The sequence below is a fragment of the Ovis canadensis genome, chromosome 11, assembly GCF_042477335.2.
Source record: "Ovis canadensis isolate MfBH-ARS-UI-01 breed Bighorn chromosome 11, ARS-UI_OviCan_v2, whole genome shotgun sequence".
Lineage (NCBI taxonomy): Eukaryota > Metazoa > Chordata > Mammalia > Artiodactyla > Bovidae > Ovis > Ovis canadensis.
Window position 1 is genome coordinate 55,163,896 of NC_091255.1, and position 23,393 is coordinate 55,187,288.

At 39.4% G+C, this 23,393-nt stretch overlaps 1 protein-coding gene across 3 annotated transcripts in view; it reads left to right on the forward strand.

The window, feature by feature from the left end:
• Positions 1 to 23,393, forward strand: part of EFCAB3 (EF-hand calcium binding domain 3) — a 493,997-nt gene that overhangs the window by 383,475 nt on the left and 87,129 nt on the right. For 2 of the 3 annotated variants that reach the window (XM_069541641.1, XM_069541642.1), the window contains 7 exons: positions 4,314 to 4,367; positions 4,837 to 4,941; positions 8,639 to 8,692; positions 11,177 to 11,281; positions 11,582 to 11,635; positions 12,862 to 12,966; positions 16,558 to 16,611. In XM_069541641.1, the coding sequence (XP_069397742.1) occupies positions 4,314 to 4,367; positions 4,837 to 4,941; positions 8,639 to 8,692; positions 11,177 to 11,281; positions 11,582 to 11,635; positions 12,862 to 12,966; positions 16,558 to 16,611 (531 nt within the window). Of the gene's footprint in view, positions 1 to 4,313; positions 4,368 to 4,836; positions 4,942 to 8,638; positions 8,693 to 11,176; positions 11,282 to 11,581; positions 11,636 to 12,861; positions 12,967 to 16,557; positions 16,612 to 21,238; positions 21,399 to 23,393 lie in introns of those variants that run through there. The other variant, XM_069541643.1, reaches the window with a different exon arrangement.

Genomic DNA, 23,393 nt, shown 5'->3' on the forward strand with positions numbered 1-23,393 from the left:
ACTCTTTACAACCCCGTGGACTGTGGCCCGCCAGGCTCTTCTGTCCATGACGATTCTCCAGGCAAAAATACTGGAGTGGATTGCCATTTCCTCCTCCAGGGGAATCTTCCCAACCCAGGGATCACACCCAGGTCTCTGGCATTGCAGGCAGATTCTTTACCACCTGAGCCACCAGGGAAGCAGTCTGTACCTAGACTCTTTGTAAATCTGCAACAGACTTAACCAAAATATCTGAAGATTTTTTTCTTCCCATACCTCTTGTATTCTCTCCTACATTTGCTTTCTTATTGAGAGCTTACTTTAAAAACTATTTTCAATATGAGTCTCTGTAGGATTAATACTAAACATTGAATACCTGAGAATATTTTTTCATTATGCCCTTACACTTAAGTAACATTTTGGGTGTAAGTTCAAAGTTCTTTTAATATTTCAAATAATAACTGCTCCAATGCTTTTCAGCATCTAGAATTACTGTTAAGAAATCTGATTTTTCTTCTTTTATAGATGAATTACTTTTCTCTTTGAAGGACTTTAGAATTTTATTCTTTAATTTCTTTTTATTCAATATTTTTAAAGTCACTATTATGTGTTCTCCTGGCAATCCTGATTCCAGCTTGTGCTTCTTCCAGCCCAGCGTTTCTCATGATGTACTCTGCATATAAGTTATATAAGCAGGGTGACAATATACAGCCTTGAAGTGCTCCTTTTCCTATTTGGAACCAGTCTGTTGTTCCATGTCCAGTTCTAACTGTTGCTTCCTGACCTGCATATAGGTTTCTCAAGAGGCAGGTCAGGTGGTCTGGTATTCCTATCTATTTCAGAATTTTCCACAGTTTATTGTGATCCACACAGTCAAAGGCTTTGGCATAGTCAATAAAGCAGAAATAGATGTTTTTCTGGAACTCTCTTGCTTTTTCCATGATCCAGCGGATGTTGGCAATTTGATCTCTGGTTCCTCTGCTTTTTCTAAAACCAGCTTGAACATCTGGAAGTTCACTGTTCGCGTATTGCTGAAGCCTGGCTTGGAGAATTTTGAGCATTACTTTACTAGTGTGTGAGATGAGTGCAATTGTGTGGTGGTTTGAGCATTCTTTAGCTTTGACTTTCTTTGGGATTGGAATGAAAACTGACCTTTTCCAGTCCTGTGGCCACTGCTGAGTTTTCCAAATTTGCTGGCATATTGAGTGCAGCACTTTCACAGCATTATCTTTCAGAATTGGAAATAGCTCAACTGGAATTCCATCACCTCCACTAGCTTTGTTCATAGTGATTCTTCCTAAGGCCCACTTGACTTCACATTCCAGGATGTCTAGCTCTAGGTGAGTGATCACACCATCATGATTATCTGGGTCGTGAAGATCTTTTTTGTACAGTTCTTCTGCCATCTCTTCTTAATATCTTCTGCTCTGTTAGGTCCATATCATTTCTGTACTTTATCGAGCCCATCTTTGCATGAAATGTTCCCTTGGCATCTCTAATTTTCCTGAAGAGATCTCTAGTCTTTCCCATTCTATTGTTTTCCTCTATTTCTTTGCATTGATCGCTGAGGAAGGCTTTCTTATCTCTCCTTGCTATTCTTTGGAACTCTGTATTCAAATGGGTATATCTTTCCTTTTCCCCTTTGTTTTTCACTTCCCTTCTTTTCACAGCTATCTGTAAGGCCTCCTCAGACAGCCATTTTGCTTTTTTGTATTTCTTTTTCTTGGGGATGGTCTTGATTCCTATATCCTGTACAGTGTCACGAACCTTGTCCATAGTTCATCAGGCACTGTCTATCAGATCTAGTCTCTTAAATCTATTTCTCACTTCCACTGTATAATCATAAGAGATTTGATTTAGGTCATACCTGAATGGTCTAGTGGTTTTCTCCACTTTATTCAATTTCAGTCTGAATTTGGCAATAAGTAGTTCATGATCTGAGCCACAGTCAACTCCTGGACCAACCTAGACAGCATATTCAAAAGCAGAGACATTACTTTGCCAACAAAGGTCCATCTAGTCAAGGCTATAGTTTTTCCAGTGGTCATGTATGGGTGTGAGAGTTGGACTATAAGGAAAGCTGAGCACCTAAGAATTGATGCTTTTGAACTGTGGTGTTGGAGAAGACTCTTGAGAGTCCCTTGGACTGCAAGGAGATCCAACCAGTCCATCTAAAGGAGATTAGTCCTGGGTGTTCATTGGAAGGACTGATGCTGAAGCTGAAACTCCAGTACTTTGGCCACCTGATGCTAGAGCTGACTCATTTGAAAAGACCCTGATGCTGGGAAAGATTGAGGGCAGGACGAGAAGAGGACGACAGAGGATGAGATGGTTGGATGGCATCACCGAATCAATGGACATGGGTTTGGGTGGACTCCGAGAGTTGGTGATGGACAGAGAGGCCTGGCATGCTGTGGTTCATGGAGTCCCAAAGAGTCGAACACGACTGAGTGACTGAACTGAACTGAACTGATTATGTGTTCAGGTTGGGACTTTCTTTATCTCCTCTGTTTTAACCTGTATGAGCCCTTCTAATATAAGGTCTTTAATCTCTCTCTGATCCTGGAAATTTCAATTCATTACTTCTTCAAATAATTTCTCTTTGCTATATTTTTTTTTCTCTTCTTTCAGAATGCCTATTACCCAAAGATTAGCACTCTTACTTCTATACTCATATCTTGTAACTTTCCATTTTCTACCTTTTTATCCTTCCTTGCTACCTTCTGGGGGTTCCTCAATCTGGTTGGACAGCCCACTGATTAGTTTTTCAGCTCTTTTCATTGTACTCTATCTCATCTATTATATTTCTGTATTTAAATGTTTTATACCTAATCTTTTATAACTAGTATTTCCATTGATTCTTTTTATACTTTATTATTCTTATTATTTCATCTAATATCTTCTTTTCTTAAGTATATTTGCCACACTTACTTTAAATTCCTGGTCCTTTTATTCCAATAATTCTGATTGAAATGGTATATGTTATCCAATTTGTTTTCTTTTGAAGTAGTTGTGCATCTCAGAAGGCTACTTACTTTGGTCCCATAAGTTCTTTCTCTCTTAGAGTATCATTACGTGTTTGGAAATGCACCTTCAGTAAGGGTCTAAGGTTAGGCTCCAGTCTATATTAGCCTCTGTTGGGTTTAAAGAGAAGGGAATGGATGAACCCCAGGGCAGAGAGACCCAGACATTGTTGATCATATTCCCAAGTTGAAACTTTCAAGCAGCACCTCTGGTCAGAGCTTCACCTTTAAACTCAGAAAGAAACAAAATTGGAAGAAAGTCTATCTAGATTGCAATCCATCAGCCCTCAAGGCTGAGAAGAGGATGATTAAATATCTGAAGGCAGACTGTCCATCTTCACCTGTATACATTAGATCCTCTCTCCTAAAGTCTATAAGTCTATGTACCACCCTGATAGTACCGTCTAGATCCTTCACCTGCAGTCTAGGCTTTTCCTGCTGCTTTCTGTGGTGGAAGGGGTAGACAATGATAACTTAAGAATCATAATAAAGACAAGGACAGACATTTTTAATGTTTCACCCATTGATCCTTTAACTGTCACTTCTAGTAGGCCTTCCAATGTAGGCTGTAAACCAACCCCCCCCCCACACACACACACCCCAGTACAGTTTTCCATTTTCCAAGAGATTTTGCTGTGACTTTTCATTTAGTTCCTAAAATCCAGTTTTCACTCTTATTTCAGTTTTTTCCAGGGCTCATTTCTGGAGAGGGTGTCAGATATCCATGCTAGTTCCCCATCTAAAATAGAAATCAATCTTTGAATTTCTGTAAAATATGAAGCCTGTGATGATAACAGATGACATTTCACTAGGGATTTCTTTGCAGAAGAGTTTATTCTCATTGGCTTGTCAATGAAAATATCTAAAACAATATCCATTTGATGTCACATGAAAATATGGAGAAATGTTCAATACTACCATTCAAAGACAGCCTGTCATCATCAGTTGTTTTAGCTCAGGAATCAGCTACTGTTCATTCATTCATGAGTCTCACAATATCTGATGCTATCCTTGGGAACATTTATATGCTTGAGCTTAAGCAGAGGAGTAGAAAAGGAAAAATCAGATGAAAAAAGCGAGTGAGAGATGAGAAAGTTGTGGCAAGGTACCGCTTATAATTGTTTCATTTGCCAAAAGAAGAAAAGTGATTTGATTTACTATTTTAAAAGTTTTTCCCCATTTGTCTCTTAGTTGGCATATAAATAGAAAAAAAATGAGTAAAATTATAAGAATGTTCTTTTTTAACTTGCCAGGATTTTTGAATTATTTCAGCTGATTTCATCAGTTACTGTATTGTTCCTTATGTTCCAGCTGCTGGAAAGCTGTACAAACATAAGCTCCTGGATGGCATAAAGTCTCTCAAAGGTGAGCGAAAATGCAGATGAAATTGGGATTTCTCACGATTTTCACTTGCTTTTTTGAAAAATAGCATTTATTTTTTTGGTGGTAACAAATTTGTCAGTCTAACATGTTCATTTATCAAGTATTTTTGTCTCATTGTTTACTGCTTTGAACATAACTAGCTTTGAAGAAATTATTTTTGTTTCTATCATTGCATTTCAAGTTCTATTTTCTTTCTATAACTATAAAGGCAGTTTCTTACCAAAATTCACCAGATTTGCCTAATTTTTTACTTTCTTCCTTATAAATGTTGCATAAGAACTATAATCAAATCCTCTGGACAAAAATGAGGCATAAGTTCTGTTCTTGATTCTTAAATCACTTTATTGTTCCTTTGATTTGTTACTCTCTAATTAATGCATGGATATGTCTAGCACTTTTCACTTTGTCATCATTGTTTGTTTTTCTCATTCCCACTCTATTTTTACCTAAGGAGTGGATCTTAATGTTAATAAGCTGGACTCCTTCATGGAAAATACAGGCTTTAAGATTGAAGAAGAAGAACATAAAGACCTGCTAAACAACTTGCCCGTGGATGGTGAGCTGCTCCTGGTGAAATTTTAGATTCATATATGAGAATTGCTGAGAGTATATTTAAAGTTGTGCAGATATACTAAAAAACAAGAGATAAGGGCCCAGTTCTCAAGAATGCATCAATTTGTGCAGTGGACCTTATTGAGTGCCTACTATACATAAGCTATTTAAAATATAAAAATGAAGGGTGCTATACATAAGCTATTAGAAATATAAAAGTGACAGTGTCCTCTAAAAGTTCACAGTCTAGTAAAAAGGCTTGTATGTTAACAAGTCCTCATAATGGCTATGTGGTTGTGTTATAATAATAAAAATGTTTTCATTAAGATTCTAAAGGAGGGAAAAGCTAAGTTTGCCCAGAAAAAGATCAGAGAAAACTTATCAGGTATATAGAAATTCTTCACTAAAAAAAAAATCCTAGATGAGGAAAGCAGTGCATGAAAAAGCATAAAATCATGCAAAATCACATGGTTAGGGAACTAACAAGAATTTCTCTATGGCTAGGATATGGGGTCACACAGAGTTGGACATGACTGAAGCGATTTAGCAGCAGCAACAGCAGGATATACACTTCATGTAATAAAGTTGCAGAAAACAAGCTGAAAAGACTAGAACCTTAAACCAAGCGTTAGAGTTTTAGCCTTCTTTCTGTTGAATTATTTTGGTAATTTGTGCCTTTTTTAGGAATTTGCCCATTTAATTTAAATTGTCTAATTTGTTGACATGAAGTTATTCATAGTATTTCTTTATAATCCTGTTAGTTTCTGTAAAATTAGTGTTGGTCTCCTGATTTTGATCTGTCTTCTCTCTTTTTATTTGGTTAGTCTAGCTAAGAATTTGACAATTTTGTTGATCTTTCCGAAGAGCCGACATCAATTTTCCCTACTGATTTTTTGCTTTCCATTTTATTGATTTTACTTCTAATCTCTTTTATTTCCTTCTTTCATTTTACATTGGATTTAGTTTGCTCTTTGTTTTCTAGATTCTTAAAATGAAAATTTAGTTTATTAATTTCAGATTTTTCTTTTTTTCTAACATAATTGTTTTCAACTATAATCCAAAAATTTTGATACGGCTTCATTTTCATTCAACTAGAAATACTTTCTAATTTCCCATTTATCTTAAAATGTGTTTTTAATTTCCAAATATTTGTGTATTTCTTAAATTTCCTTCTACTATTGATTTTTAATTAATTCCACTGTAGTCAGAGAACATACTTCCTGTGATCTCACAACTGAATGAGACTTTTTTATGACCTAGCATAATGGTGGATGTTTTATGGTTGATAATATTGTTTGTCTTCTTTATTCTATGGTTTTTCTATTTAGGTGTTCTAGCCATTATCAAAAATTTGATATTGAACTCTCCAAGTATTGTACTTTACTTGTCTGTTTCTCCCTTCAATTTTAGCCTTCATCCTATAGGCAGTAGTGTATCTAGAATATTTCACTTTTGGAAGTCGGTGCTGATGGCAACATAGAGGGCGCTATTGGAAAGAAAGACGTATTTAAAACGTATTGGTATGTTCCAACAAGAGATGATAAGGGCCTGGGCAAGTGAAGTGAACTTAGTGATGGATTAGTCATCATGGACTGATTTGGAAAACATTTTAGAATTAAAATGGATAGGGCTTAAGTGACTGATTACAGGTGAGTTATGAAAAAGAAGAAAAATTTTAGAGTCTTCCCTGGAGGTCCAGTGGCCAAGCCTCTACACTCTAATGCAGGGGCCATGGGTTCTATCCCTGGCCAGGAACAAAGATCCCACATACCGTGTGGCCAAAACTAATAATAAAATTTAGCTTTAAAATATGTTTTTAAGGAAGCAGACATCTCCTTGAGACTAAATCATAAATTGTATCATAGCCAATTTGAGAATTCAGGAAGGATTCAGGTCATAATATCAAAAGAATAGTTTCAGTTTTACACATTTTGAATTTGAGATAGCTGGAGGACTTGGAACTAGAAACATGTATGAAGATGTTTGGAAATGAGTACTTTAATGATTTATCTTGCTTGACTTTCCCTAGGAAGGTAGCTGTCCACAGATTTAGCAAAGTTTAGCATTGTGCCAGAGCACTGTAAAGATTATTAACAGACCAAAATGAGAAGCAAACTAAATAAATAAATGGAGGGAATATATGAGAAGGAAAGTTTGAAAGTAAGCAAATAGACTAAGGAGGAGAGTAGTCTTAAGAAAAAGACAGGAAAAAATTTAGCTAGGATGAATTTTGAACTACCAGAAACAAGTTAAAAATGAAGTAATAATTCTAAAATAATTTTCCTTTATAACTATCACACCTAGCATATGTTAGAGTAACCCCTAATAGTGAGGCCCACAAGTATCCACTAGGAAAAGTTTGCAAGATAACAGACCCCTTTGAGAAAAACAGTAAAAACCTGGATTTTATCCCACTGGCTCTACTGATTATATGGAATTATGAAAATAATTTGAAATTTAGAATAAGACACAGACTTAAATCTGGCTCTGTCTGTGCAAGATTGTTCAAATTAATCCCTCTGAGTCTTAGTTTCTTAAAAAAAGAAGAAGAATGTAATAGTTACCTTTCCTAAATGTTGTAAGTTTCTAGGATGGGGCCTAATACATAGTAGGCATTTAATAGTAGATTTTGTTACTGGTAATTATAATGACCCATATATATTCATGTTGACACAACGCTACTTAACTATGCCTTTGCTCTGGCCAGAGAAATGGACATTTTCCACAGGATAATTTTTTCTTTATTACTGGAAATATATAGTTTCCCAGTATTTTTGACCTGCCTATAAAAGGATGTAGATATATTTTATTATCATATTTTCCAGATATTTTAAACATTACTAGAATGCCACAACAGTGATTTTGGTCATGGACGTTTCAGCCAACTCCTGGAGTACCAATTCTGAGGTCAATGAGCCCACGGGAAATAACATTAGAGACCTGTTTCAGGCTATTCATGAGTCTTCTGTAGGGCTAACTGAAATACATGAGAACAGACAGCTTTCTGTGAGACACTGATCATCCACCAGGCTGTTCCTTCTAAATACCCCATTTAAAAGGAAAATACAAATAAAGACTTTTAAACTGCTTATTAAAGTTTAGTCAGGTTGATCAAAGCTCTTTTTTTAAAATATTGAGTATGGATAATGCCTGAATACAGCTAACTGTTACCTGTGGATTGAGCAAAAAAAAAAAAAAAAAGTTGTTTTGGTTTGTTTTGGCCACATTGCATCACATGCAGGATCTTAGTTCCCCAATCAGGTATCAAACCCATGCAGTGGAAGCATTGGGCTGCCAGGGAAGTCCCCCAAAATAGATATTTTCAATGCGCCAAGTCAGATCTTTCCTACTTGAGCATTTGCCCCTTTTAAGATTCTTATCAACCTTATCATCAATTTAAAAAAAGGAATTTTTCCAGATCTGAAAGTAGAGAGGGTGACTTTTTAAATGTCAGTCCACCATTCTACCATGTAGAGTTTATCTCAATAGAATAAAAGTGAAGTTGGAAGTGTAAGTATCCTCTTTATAATCAAGAGGTTTGTCTTTCCACACTTTCCATTTGGAGTGAAAATAGGATAAAACTCTAAAGCAAACCATAACATTTGCTGAATTTCATGTTTTTCTTCAGCGTATAGCTTATATCTGTCTTCCATTTCTCTCTTTTATTGTCTTTATGCATAAAATTCTGTCTTCTCTTATAGATGAGGGGAAAGTAGATGTGAGTGTGGTAATGGATGAAGGAAACTTTTTTACAGGTAAGTTAGATTTTTATTAACTCATTGTTAAGCATCTACTATATTCCAAGTATGGATACATAAAAACCAGCCTTCCAGGAGCTTATGTAGTTGGGGCAAGGAAAAACTATAAATCAATGCAATAAAATGTTATAGGTGCTTTATTTAAAACCTATACAAAGCAAAGGAAGAGGAGATGGTCACTTGAACCTGAGGAGGAGAAACTGGTGAATGCTTTAATAGTATGGGTAACAGTGAGCTGATCCTTGAAAGGTGAGTCAGTTTTGCCAGACAGAGTGGGATGGGCAGAGCTTGTGGCTGTTACCTTATGTGGCAAAAGACCATATATGTGGGAATGTGATTAAGGATGATCTGGAATGGAGAAAATATCCTTGATTATCCAGCTGACCCTAAATGTAATAACAAATATCTTTAGAAGAAGGAAGCAAAGTGAAATTTGATGACAGAAAAAGTAGAAGGCAATGCAGCAATGGAAGCCAGATGCTATATTGCTGACTTTAAAGATGGAAGAGGGGTCATGAATCAAGGAAAGTAAGTGGCCTCTAGACATGGAAAATGTAAGGGAATGGATTCTCTCTCTAGAGCCTCCTGAAAGAGCCAGCCTTGCTGATACCTTGATGTTACCCCAGTAGGACTGATTCAGACCTCTGACCCCCAGAACTGCATAAGAAACAAATCCATGTTGCTTTAGATCACCAAGATTTTGGTAATTTGAAACATATAGCAACATCAGGAAACTAATATAGGAGACAAATTATGGAGGACCTTGGATACCAAATAAAGGAGTGTGAATTTCATTCTGTGCTGAGTGGGGAGTCATTCCAGGGTTTTAAACAGGGGACTATGTGATTAGATTTGCAAATTAGAAAGATTACTCAAGCTGCAGTATAAATGATAGATGGAGATTTGTGTGCTAGAATAGAGTCAGGGAGACTAGTTACGAAGCAGATTGTAACTGTTCAGGCAAAAGACAATCAAGGGCAGAACTAAACATTATTTATCAGACTTGAAAGAAAGGGGCATATGTAAGAGATGTTACAGATGTGGAATCTATAGGATTTGGCTACTCATGAGCTTCTATAGAAATAGAGCAAAAGGATGGAGTGAAGGATAACTCCTTCAGTTTCTGAGTTGGGTAGTTGGGTAGGTGATAATGACATTTACCAAAATGAAGACTTCAGCAAAACAGACTTAGGAACAAAGATATAGTCTTCATTTTGGTCATATTGAGTTTGGGGTTCCTGTGAGACATCTATGGGAAATTGAATGCTAGGCATTTGAATATCTTGATAAGGATCTGAAACCACCTCTTTTCTCTGAGTCAGTCAGACCTCAAGTCAGGAAGAGAATCTGTGTGAATGTGGAGTTAAATTCAGAGGAATTTACCTCAAAGCTTCAGTTTTCTCAGTAAAGTGGAAAACAAAATCATCTACTGAAAATAAAAAAATGGCACAGTAATGGGGTAGGGAACTTCAAAAAAAGTATTGCTGATTTTGGGCTTTCCAGGTGGCACTAGTGGTAAAGAACCCACCTGCCAATGAAGGAGACATACGAGATGTGGGTTCCATCCCTGGGTTGGGAAGATCCCCTGGAGGACGACATGGCAACCCACTCTAGTATTCTTGCCTGGAGAATCCCATGGACAGAGGAGCCTGGCAGGCTACATTCCATAGGGTTGCAGAGTCAGACACAGCTGAAATGACTTAGCATGCATGGACATTGCTGGTTTCAGACTACTTTGGTAGAAAATTGGAACTAAAGAAATATATGAAAGCACTGCAGAGAAGTGCCAGGAGTCAAACAAGGTCAGTTATCATAAATAAGTAACTTTTTCCATGATTATGATACTCTTCAGGTGGACCAAGTTAGGGGTTTCTCAAGGCTGATGTGCCAAAAGAATGAAAGCATAAAGAGATGAAAGGTGTAGTCAAGAGAGTGGTTACGTGGTCGAGTATGGGCAGATAGGCAAGGAAGTGAAATGGAAATTATAAACTTAGAGAAAAGTGAGGGGGTGGAATGAAGGGCTCTACAGAGATTATAACATGTGTGGTAGGAGTAAGGAAGTAAATGAAGTGGGCAAATATGAAGTTCTGGCCAGGAGCAGGCATGTTAGAATTTAAGATTTTAAAATGCACTTCCAGGTGATAACAAAGTCAAGGGTATGTCCATGTCAGTTAACTAGTATAGAATTTATGAGATAAGTCTGAGGATAAGAAGGTCAGAGAATAAGTTGTTCTTTCCTTATTGATATATTCTCTCACTCTACCTGTTTACTGATGAATGTTTCCATCTACTGACTCGCAGCCTCACTTTGATCACCTTTGTTTAGCCAAAACACTCTAAGATCATGTCTTAGCAATAGTCTGCATTCTTGCCAGGTTTGCTTCATTGCTAAACTGACAAAGACAATATAGGGATTTTTTTAATAATAAAGAATCATCATTCTTCAGATTGTCAATCATTACCATGTTTTACTTTTTAAAGGTGAGAAAGTTGATACTAGTAACCTGGAAAATTTTCTGGAAACTATGGGGATAGAGCTCACAGAAGATAAAGGCATGGAACTACTGAACAATCTTCCAGTTGATGGTGAGCATTAAAAATATCACCATGGGGGAAAAAATCATAGTGACCTTCAAGGAAACTTGAGACTATGGACTTATATGACTAATGCGTGCTATTTACGGAATGTCTCATGCCCTCCCCACCAAAATGATTTTACCAAGTTGAGAGCTATTTCATTCCTGAGTTTTATTCTTTTAAGTGAAATAATTAAAATGTCTAGAATAAAGCATGGAAGTCTTTGTATTTCTAAAATTATGCATGTTTTATTCTACTTTAAAATATCTACACTGCTGTCTGAGCCTTGGATTTTTCCCTTTCTTGCAGCCAAAAGAAGAGTGTATATGAACAGGTTGATGAAAGAATTGAGGTCTCTTGAAGGTGAGTGAGAAGTATGATGAAAAGGCAATTAAAACTGAGGACATTGAGCTTTGTTCTTATTTTCAAAAACTCTATTTTACATATTTCAGATTATTAATCCTGCTGTCCCAGTTATTAATTCAGTATTTATTCTTTATATGCCTTAGGTACTGTACATTCACCAAAATTGTTTAACTACAGTAAACCCAAAAGCTTTGGTTCCCAAATAAAGTTGTATATCAGAGTAACTGGGGAAGAGGGAAAGATTTAGTGTTCAGATTACTGGGCCTCTTTCAGTCATATTGATATTGACTTTCCAGAGATAGTACCTAGAAATGGGTGTTATTAAATGTATAGGATTATGATAGAGTCCATCCATGGACAGGATGGATGGATGGATAGTTCTCCACTAATTTAGCAAGTTTCAAATCCTACTGTACAGACATGTTTGTAAAGGTTAATTCTAGTGTTTGTCATGACTTATCAGATACCTCCTGGAAGGAAATGGCAACCCATTCCAGTACTCTTCCCTGGAAAATTCCATGGCTGGAGGAGCCTGGTAGGCTACAGTCCATGGGGTCGCAAAGAGGTGGACACAACTGAGTGACTTCACTTTCTTTCTTTCTATAGTTCCTTTTGGAGAAGGAAATGGCAACCCACTCCAGTGTTCTTGCCTGGAGAATCCCATGGATGGAAGGGCCTGGTGGGCTGCAGTCTATGGGGTTGCAAAGAGTCAGACATGACTAAGCAGCTAACACATACACACATCAGATACCTCTAACCCCTTAGTTTCTTCTCTTAAGTTTTCCAGATCCCAGATATCAAGGTTTAGGAATTTCTGACTTAGACACCAACACCACGCTTACTTCAGCCATTTGTGCTTTGGCTGTTAACCGAAAGGTTGGTGGTTCGAGCCCACCCAGAGACGGGGCTTTTTGGGACTTCCCTGGTGGCTCAGATGGTAAAGTGTCTGTTTACAATGCAGGAGACCCGGGTTCAGTCCCTGGGTTGGGAAGATACCCTGGAGAAGGAAATGGCAATCCACTCCAGTACTATTGCCTGGAAAATCCCATGGACAGAGGAGCCTGGTAGGCAACAGTCCACAGGGTCGCAAAGAGTCGGACACGGCTGAGTGACTACACTTTCACTTTATTCTCTATAAGTATTGATGCCTCAGTGTGAGCTAAACTAATCCACTCTTTACATCACTAGAAATATTTCTCATATCCATCCCTTTCTTTCCTAAGGGACAAAGGTATCTTCAGATAAAGTGGACATTTGCCTTAAAAACATGGGAATTGATCTCACGGAGGAAGAAATCCAGGAACTAAAGGACCACCTACCAGTTGATGGTGAGAGTTTTGATATCAATATACCCTTAGCAAAACTTTTGATATGAGGCCAGTGTCAGGGCTGGAGTGACTGAAGATGATGTATAATATATGAAAAGAAGAAAAAGAGTGAGGCCTTCAGCACAGCTGAAGCCAAGTAACTATCACTTGGGAAAGATCACTAAGAAGGCTGCCCAATATAGATGACAAGTGTCACTCTCCATAGGAAATGCCAAGGTCTAACAAGAATACTCAAGTCTTTAATCATTGGGTTGTTGTGTGTGTGTGTTTTTTTTAAGAATGTGGAGGATTTATTGAACTAGAGATTTTGTAGATTTCAGAGAACTAATGTCAACACTTCAATCCTTGAGTCCCTACTGTTAATCCAGCATTAAATAGCAATGTGCAACACTTACATAGTCCTGACTTGTGCAAGGCACTGTTCTAAGCAGTTTACTATATCATTGCATCTTCCAAACTACTCTATAAGTTTCATTTTAATGCTTAATTTATATATCAGGAAAGTAAGGCACAGAGAAAACAAGTAGCTTGCCTAGAATCAGAGAGCTAGTTGTAGACAGGCAATCTGGCTCCAGAAACTGTCTTTCAACCACTCTGCTAATATTGCCACGAACTACAGAATTAATGATCTTAAGAAGATGTATAGTGAAGTTACCAGCTGGCATTAACTTTGGCATGTGTTAGACTGTGGTGTTGGAGAAGACTCTTGAGAGTCCCTTGGACTGCAAGGAGATCCAACCAGTCCGTCCTAAAGGAGAATCAGTCCTGGGTGTTCATTGGAAGGACTGATGTTGAAGCTGAAGCTCCAAAACTTTGCCCACCTGATGCGAAGAGCTGACTCATTTAAAAAGACCCTGATGCTGGGAAAGATTGAGGGGAGGAGAAGGGACAACAGAGGATGAGGTGGTTGGATGATATCAACGACTCAATGGACATGGGTTTGGGTGGACTCCAGGAGTTGGTGATGGACAGGGAGGCCTGATGTGCTGCAGTTCATGGGGTCGCAGAGTCGGACACAACTGAGCGACTGAACTGAACTGAACAGAGACTTTTCTTGTACTAGTAGAGCTGAGAAAAATTAATCAGGAAATTTTGAGGGGTACTTGCCCCCTTGAGGAAGTAGTAAAAATGGAAGATTGACCCAAGTCAATGAATATGGGTTTTTCCAAATAAGTGGTACCTTCATTCTTTTTTCTTTTTATAAATTGAATGGAATTTTAAAAAAATTCTATAGTGCTTTACAATTTTCAAAAGTTTTACATAAATGATTGTATATAATCTCACAATAACCCTTTTTCCCCCATCTTTACTTCCCCCCAGTACCTTTCATTATTTCAGTTCATAAACTTAATTGAATGCCTATGATGTGTCAGGCACTGTTCTAGGCTCTTGGAGTCTTTGACTTAATAAGAAGCAGGCAGTTTTTCCAAAAATGATTTTATCTCTGCTTTTTTAAAACCCTTTCAGTTCAGTTCAGTTCAGTTCAGTCACTCAGTCATGTCCGACTCTTTGCAACCCCATGGACTGCAGCATGCCAGGTTTTCCAGTCCATCATCAACTCCCAGAGCTTGCTCAAACTCATGTGCATTAAGTCAATGATGCCATCCAACCAGCTCATCCTCTATTGTCCCTTCTCTTTCTGCCTTCAATCTTGCCCAGCATCAGAGGATCTTTAAACACTTTTAGAGCTCTTTTAATCTACCAATACAGTAAATGTAGATATTTTTGGTTACCTTGTTTTCTTAATATCCTGAAACATGATAAAAGATACCACCACAGTGATTTAAAGTATAGAGTTTTAATCTCACTCTGGTAGACTGCCTTGTACATCTGTGGAATCATCTGAAATAGAATGATAAACTGTCTGAGGGGCCCAGCAAGTCTCAATGGAGTGAATTAGAGGCACACAAAGTAAAGGAAATGATGGCATCTCTCTTCTGTAGGAACAAACTTTAATCCCAAAGATTCTTCTTTATTTTATTTAAAATAATTATAATAGTGCTCATATTAATAATAAGAAAATACTATAAAGGACAACAATAAAAGATTATCATAATTTAAAATACATCTTAAAAAGAACAAGCAAGGATAAATTTCACATCTAAGAACCTGGAATATATACTATTTTTAAAGCTAATTCATTCTATATAATATGCTTGCATTTTGCTAGAACTTTATTATTCAGGAAACATTTGTTAGAGCTTCCCTGGTAGCTCAGATGGTAAAGAATCTGCCTACAATGCAAGAGACTAGGGTTCAATCCCTGGGTCAGGAAGATCCCCTGGAAAAAGGAATGGCTACCCACTCCAGTATTTTGCCTGGAGAATTCCATGGACAGAGGATTCTGGGAAAGATCGAGGGCAAGAGGGGAAGTGGGCAACAGAGGATGAGATGGCTAGATGGCATCACCGACTCAATGGACATAAATTTCAGCAAACTCTGGGAGATAGTGAAGGATAGGGCAGCCTGGTGTGCTGCAGTCCATGGGGTCACAAAGAGTTGGACATGACAAAGCATTTAGGAACATCACTCTTGAACAAACCATTAAACTGGTATCTTACCCTCGGGAGAACTTCAAATCTGAGGAATATTAAAAATAATACAAGAATGCAAACACATTTAAGCAATGATGAATTGGCACCCTTGACCAAGTCATGAGAATGAGCTTGTCCATGGAGAGCTTTAAGGTTACAAACTGAATCTTGCCTGTTAGTGTAATAGCATCTTTTTACTATTAAGGCTAAGAGGAGAAGGGGGCGACAGAGGATGAGATGGCTGGATGGCATCACCCACTCAATGGACACGAGTTTAAGCAAATTCTGGGAAACAGGGAAGAACAGGGAAGCCTGGCGTGCTTCAATTCATGGGGTCCCAAAGAGCCAGACACAATTTAACAACTTAACAACAATAATCCTTTAATTACTATTGTAACATCCCAATTTAGTGTTTCTCAAACTTGTAGTTTTACAAACTCATTAAAATATATCTGTTGATATCCAGCAGCTTCTGGTTTTATTTTGAGAAATACTAAAGAAACTAAGTTAACAGTCTATGAAAAAGTCTTTCCATTGAGAATGGGTACTGTACTGCAAAACAAAAATTTTGTCAGTAAACAGAACAAATATAACTTGGAAGTTTAACGAAATACATCAACATGATGATGATTGTGTTAGCAAGCTAAGAGCGCCAGACAGGCACACCAGCAGGCTGTCCTTTAAGGGTATCACTTGGTGCCAAGGTGAACAGAAGCCCAAAGGTAAAGTCAACACTGGTGAAATGGAGACGTAATTTTTAAGGAAAATATTTAAATTCTCAGTAAGTTTCAAACTCTTGCTGAGAAAGACTAACCTAACTAAAGAGTGTCTCAAAGGAAAGGAGGGTATTTTAAACCTTGCTCATGCACTGTGCTGTGTGGATTTTTGATAGAGTAAAATGCAGGAACTGTTTTAATTGCAATTATGATCTCTGACATGAAAAGCTAATAAACTTCTAGGGAAATGTTTTCAAATGGTTGAATTTGGGGATTTTGCTTCACAATTTAAGGATTTCATCTCATTTTTCTAAAATTTTTTTATTTTTTTTATCTTCAAGATAATGAGAAGATTGATTTAAATGTGTTGATGGATAAAGTTAAAAATATTACAGGTGAGTGAGATGTTACAATTATTATTTGTTCTTGAAGTTTTATATGGAACTGTATTTTTAATATAATAATGTTTCCTTTCTTTATTCATTCAACAACTATTTATTCAGCACTTACTACATGCCAGGCATTGTTTGAGGCATTTACAGTATATCAGTAAACAGAACAAATATAACTTCCCCCACAGAGCTTACATTCTAGCAGAGGAAATAAGCAGTAAACAATAAACATAATAAATAAGTGCATTATATAGTATGTTTGAAAGTGGTAAATTCTATAGAGAAGAATGAAAAGTAGACTACACTAAAGGAGACTGGGAGAGTGTAGTATGTTGGGAAAAGGAGCAGTTATGGTCTTAAATAGAGAATCGGGTCTCCTTAAGATGGTGACATTTGAGCAAATACCTGAAGAAAGTATGAGTTTCAGCCATGTGGGAACTTCTGGAAAAACAGTGTTGCAGGCAAGTGAAATCGCTCAGTCGTGTCTGACTCTTTGTGACCCCGTGGACTGTAGCCCACCAGACTCCTCCTTCCATGGGGTTCTCCAGGCAAGAATCCTGGAGTGGGTTACCATTTCCTTCTCCAGGGGATCTTACCAACCCAGGGATCAAACCCAGGTCTCCCACATTGTAGGCAGATGCTTTAACCTCTGAGCCACCAGGGAAGCCCAAAGGAAATAAGAACTAAGGCCCAAAGGTGGGAGCATATCTGGGCTTTTCAAGAAACAGCAAGAAGGCCAGTGTAGCTGGAGTTGAGTAAGCAAGGAAAACAGTAACAGGAGATGAGAAGAGAGACGTGATGGGTACAGATCAGCCATCCCCACAAAAGCCCCGCCAGGTCTTGAGCTTTTTCCTGAGAGAAAGGGAAAGCCACTGAAGGATTTAGAGCTGAGGCATGATATGATCTGACCTAATCTTCATCAGATCTTTCTGGATTCTGTGTGAACAGATGGTGGGGTGAAGCAGTGGAGGTGAGGGAAGGGGAGGAAAGAAACCAAGAATAGGAACAGGGAAACCATTTAAGAGGCTTTTAGAGTAATCCACATTAGAGATGATGGTTTTTAATACCAGGTTAGATAACAATGGGGTTTCCCTGGTGGCTCAGATGTTAAAGCGTTTGCCTGCAATGCGGGAGACTGGGGTTCGATCCCTGGGTCGGGAAGATCCCCTGGAGAAGGAAATTGCAACCCACTCCAGTATTCTTGCCTGGAGAAGCCCATGGATGGAAGAGCCTGGTACTCTACAGTCCATGGGGTCTCAGAGTTGGACATGACTGAGACTTCACTTTCACTTTAGATAACAATAAGCTGATGAAAAATAGGGATTTTTCTGGAAGTCAGTGGTTAAGATTCTGGGCTTCAACTGCAGGAGACATGGATTTGACCCCTGGTCTTGGGTGGGGTGAGAACTAGATACCCATTTGCCTGGAGTCACTGCCAAAAAAATAAGGTAATTGAATTTTGATGTATTTTAAAAGGAGCCACTGTGATGGATGTTAACTAAACTTATTGTGATGATCATTTTGTAACACAACACACACAAAGAAATCCTTCAGACAAAGAGATACTGGCAATTGAAAGTTGGACCAATGTGCACTGAAGTGGCAAAGGTTAAAGAGATTTGGTCAGTGCATCTATAGCATCTGCCATATCAGATTAGAGGGCAAATCAACAGTTCAATGCTGCTGATAATCCAAGTAAGGTAAGGGCTGAGAATTGACCATTGTGTATAGCCACATGGAGATCACTGGTAATATCAAAAAGAGAAGTTAAAAAAGAGAGAGAGAGAGACGTTGTAGGTGTTGAGAGTGGAAAGAAGCCAAACTGAAGGATGTTTAAGAGAAATTGAGAGGATAAGATTTAGAAACAGTGTGAATAGGTAATTTCCTGGTGGTCGGTGATTACGACTTCTTTCAGTTCAGTTCAGTTCAGTCACTCAGTCACGTCCAACTCTTTGCAACCCCATGGACTGCAGCACTCCAGGCTTCCCTATCCATCACCAACTCTTGGAGCTTACTCAAACTCATGTCCATCAAGTTGGTGATGCCATCCAACCATCTCATCCTCTGTTGTCCCCTTCTCCCCCTGCCTTCAATCTTTCCCAGCATCAGGGTCTTTTCAAACGAGTCAGTTCTTCCCATCAAGTGGCCAAAGTATTGGAGTTTCAGCTTCAGGATCAGTCCTTCCAATGAATATTCAGGACTGATTTCCTTTAGAATTGACAGGTTGGATCTCCTTGCAGTCCAAGGGACTCTCAAGAGTCTTCTCCAACACCACAGTTCAAAAGCATCAATTCTTCAGCACTCAGCTTTCTTTATAGTTCCACTCTCACATCCATACATGACTACTGGAGAAACCATAGCTTTGACTAGATGGACTTTTGCTGGCAGAGTGATTGTCTCTGCTTTTTAATATGCTATCCAGGTTGGTCATAGCTTTTCTTCCAAGGTGCAAGCGTCTTTTAATTTCATAGCTGCTGTCACCATCTGCAGTAATTTTGGAGCCCAAGAAAACAAAATCTTTCACTTTTTCCATTATTTTCCCATCTATTTGCCATGAAGTGGTGGGACAAGATGCTATGATCTTAGTTTTCTGAATGTTGAGTTTCAAGCCAACTTTTTCACTCTCCTCTTTTACCTTCATCAAGAGGCTCTTTAGTTCTTCTTCAGTTTCTGCCATAGGGACTTCTTTAAGTAGAGAGAGAAAATAAGTTGTGATTAAATAGAGAAGAAGGAAGTGGTGGTTTGAAAGAGAAATGATGTGAAGCAGTCAACAAGAAGAGTGGGAAAGTTAATGGACCAGCCGAGTATAGTGTGATTGCCCCACAGAAATAAGGACCTACTTGAGCTTCATGATCACAATTTAAAGCGAAAACAGCACAGTTAACTTCAACTCTAGTGCAGCTGCATGGCTGCAGACACAGAAGAAGCAGATACTTCTTTTAATCAGGAATGGAGTTTTGCCAAGTGAGTATATTAAAAGCAAGAGTAGAGCAATTTAAATGCAGCCTTCTACAGAATTTAAACATGCTTATCACTTGCTTTGCTTACCATTGTTTCTTACTTCTACTTTTTATGTTGTTGGCTTTATTCTTCCTCAAGTAAATTGTTCTTAGTAGTTTCAACAAGAGTCAGTCTTTGTCTGAAAAATCTTTATTTTACATTCATGCTTGAATCATGGTTTGACTAAGTCTAGACGTGTAGATGGTCATTTTACCTTAGAATACTGACATGTGCAGCTACTATGGACTTCCCAGTTGTGCTAGTGGTAAGGAACCTGCCTGCCAATGCAGGAGACAAAAAAGACACAGGTTTGGCCCCTGGGTTGGGAAGATCCCTTGGAGGAGAGCATAGCCACCCACTCTGGTATTCTTACCTGGAGAATTCCATGGACAGAGGAGCCTGGCAGGCTACAGTCCATAGGGTCACAAAGAGTCAGACATGGCTGAAGCAACTTTGCACATGTGCATGCATTCAGCTACTATCTCTGAAAAAAGTGTAATGAAACTGGTTCCACGAGGCTGAAAATTAGAAACTTGATTCACCTACTGCTTCAGGAACTACCTTCCTCTGGCAGCCTTACAGACTCTCTGCTGCTGCTGCTAAGTCGCTTCAGTCGTGTCCGACTCTGTGCGACCCCATAAACCACCAGGCTTCCCTGTCTCTGGGATTCTCCAGGCAAGAATACTGGAGTGGGTTGCCATTTCCTTCTCCAATGTGTGAAAGTGAAAAGTGAAAGGGAAGTCGCTCAGTCGTGTCCGACTCTTAGTGACCCCATGAACTGCAGCCCACCAGGCTCCTCCATCCATGGGATTTTCCAGGCCAGAGTACTGGAGTGGGGTGCCATCGCCTTCTCCGACAGACTCTCTAGCATCCCCTATTCACAGAATTTAATATAGAGCCAGCTGGCAAAACAGAAATGTGATGTAGAGTCCCACACATAAGGGCTTCCCTGGTGGCTCAGATGGTAAAGAATCTGCCTGCAATGCAGAAGACCCAGGTTCAATCCCTGGGTCAGAAGATCTCCTGGAAAAGGGAATGGCAACCCACCTCAGTATCCTTGCCTAGAGAATTCCACGGACAGAGGAGCCTGGCAGGCTACAGTGCATGGGGTCACAAAGAGTCATACATGACTGAGTGACTAACACACACACAGAGAAAGCAGAGTACAGAAGGGTGGGACCGGAGCACTGAGAATGAGTTCCTAAATCTCCTTTTGACTACTCAGCTACAGACTCTTCTACATGTATTTGAATTTAGCTTCCATATAAAACAACAAAAAACTTCTCTTAGTTTCCAACTAGTAAGATGCAGCTGTCCTTCATACAAGTGAAAGTTGTCTTCACTCTCTCCCCAGAATAAGAAGCAGGAAAGTTCCAACAGTCTATCTCTGGGAGACAGTCACACTATCTCTGGGTCATGTTAATTACTTCCCAAATTTAGTTACAGCCCCATTTGAACAGTGTTACTTAGAGACTAAGCTGTAAAGTTAGCCTATAATAAAATTTGTATTTTAATTTAAAAGGGGAAAAAGAGATAGAAGAACATACATACATAGATAAATAGATAGGTAGACTTAGATGCACTGTTTTCTGGCCCTATTTTTTGCTATTAAAAAATCAACTATAGGGGGAGGGAAAGATGGCAGAGGAATAGGACGGGAAGATCACTTTCTCCCTCACAAATTCCTCAAAAGAACATTTCAACGCCGAGCAAACTCCACAAAACAACTGCTGTAGGCTGGCAGAGGACATCAGGCAACCAGAAAAGCAGACCATTGTCTTCAAAAACAGGTAGGAAAAAATATAAAAGACGAGAAAGGAGACAAAGGAGGTGGGGAGGGAGCTCCGTCCCGGGAAGGGAAGCCCGTCCCGGGAAGGGAATTTTAAGAAGAGAGGTTTCCAAACACCAGGAAACACTCTCCCTGCCGAGTCTGTGGCGAGCCTTGGAAACACAGAGGGCAACATAACAGGAAGGAAAAATAGATAAATAATTAAAACCAACAGATTACAAGCCCAACAGTAACTCCCCCAGCGGAAAAGCAGCACAGACGCCTGCATCCGCCATTGGGAAGTGGGGGCAGGGCAGGGACGCGCGGGAGGCGCGGGCTGCAGAGCTTTGCAAGAATCGGGCAGGAACGCCCCACGCGCAACCAGAACGATCTAACTTGGGCTAGCAAATCAGACTGTGGGATAGCTACCACGCGAAAAGCTCGAACATAAGACACCACCAGGACCGAGCACAGAACAAAGGACGGAACGGAAAAAGCCGGCTGCAGACCATCCCCCGCCGGGGACAGGCAGCCAGAGCTGTAAGGACTGGAAAGGGGCAATTGCAGACCCGGAGAGACTTTACGTACCTAACTGCAAGCAGGCTCCTTTGCTAAGACTTCTGGGGGTGCTGGACAGTCACAGTCTGCCTCACGGGGTGCGCCAGCGGTCCACCCAGAGAGCTGAGCGGCAGCGGCGGAAAAGGTGACAAGCCGCGGCGATCGCGCTCGCCAAACTCCTGAGCTACTCGGACCTGGGAAGGGCACAAAGCGCAGTCCCAGCCGCGTTTGTGCCTCTGAGGGCTGCCTGAGCGCTGAACCTGAGCGGCTTGGACCGGGGAAGTGCACGCAGCCTAGGGTCGGCCCCAGACGGTTCCCGGCTGAGCATCGTAGAGCCGGAGTGGTTTGTGCGCCGCAAGAAAGGACAGGTCAAGTGGAGCAGAGATACTGTGTGCACACGACAGTGCTATTTGTTTGCAGCATCCCCCCTCCCCACAGCACAACTGAACTAGTGAGCCTAAAAAACCAGCAAACAGAAGAAGTTAAACAGAGGGAACCACCTTGGAAGTGAGCCCACACGGCCCATAACATCAGAGAAGGGCCAGAAATATTTTTAATATTTTTACAATCATTCCTTTTTTTTTTTTTGCTTTTTGCTTTTTTTTGTTTTTTTTTTCTAGCTTTTTTTTAATTGTTAAGTCTTCTATTTCTCCTCTAATTTTTATTTCTATAACCTATTATTACTATTTAAAAAAAAGACTTTTTTTTTTTAAGGCAAACACCATATATACTCTTTGGATGGTTGTTGGTGGTTTTTTTTTTGTTTGTTTGTTTTGTTTGTTTTTTTAATAATTCTTTTTTTTCTTTCTTCCTTTTTCCTTCTGCTTTTCTTTAATATTGTATCTTTTAAAATCCAACCTCTGCTCTAGATTTTTAATCTTTGCTCTTAGGTTTTTGTTGTCAATTTTGTACATTTAAAAACCCAAACTTCACTACCCAAGTTTACCTGAGAGCGAGATTACTGGCTTGACCACTCTCTCCTCCTCTGGACTCTCCTTTTTCTCCACCAGGTGGCCTCTGTCTCTTTTCTCCCCCATCTCTTCTCTATCCAACTCTGTGAATCTCTGGGTGTTCCAGACGGTGGAGAACACCTAAGGAACTGGTTACTGGCAGGATTTGTCTCTCTCCTACTCATTCCTCTCTCTTATCCTCCTGGTCACCTCTGTCTACTTCCTCCCTCTCCTCTGCCCCGTATAACTCTGTATATACCTCTGAGCAATCCAGACTATAGAGAGCACATAAGGAAGTGACTACTGGCTAGCTTGCTCTCTCCTCTTTTGATCTCACCGCATCTCATTCCAGTTACCTCTAACTACCCCCTCCATCTTCTCTTCTCCTTGTAACTCAGTGAACCTCTCTGAGTGTCCCTCAATGTGGAGAAACTTTTCATCTTTAACCTAGACGTTTTATCATCGGTGCTGTATAGATGGAGAAGTCTAGAGGCTACTGTAAAAATAAA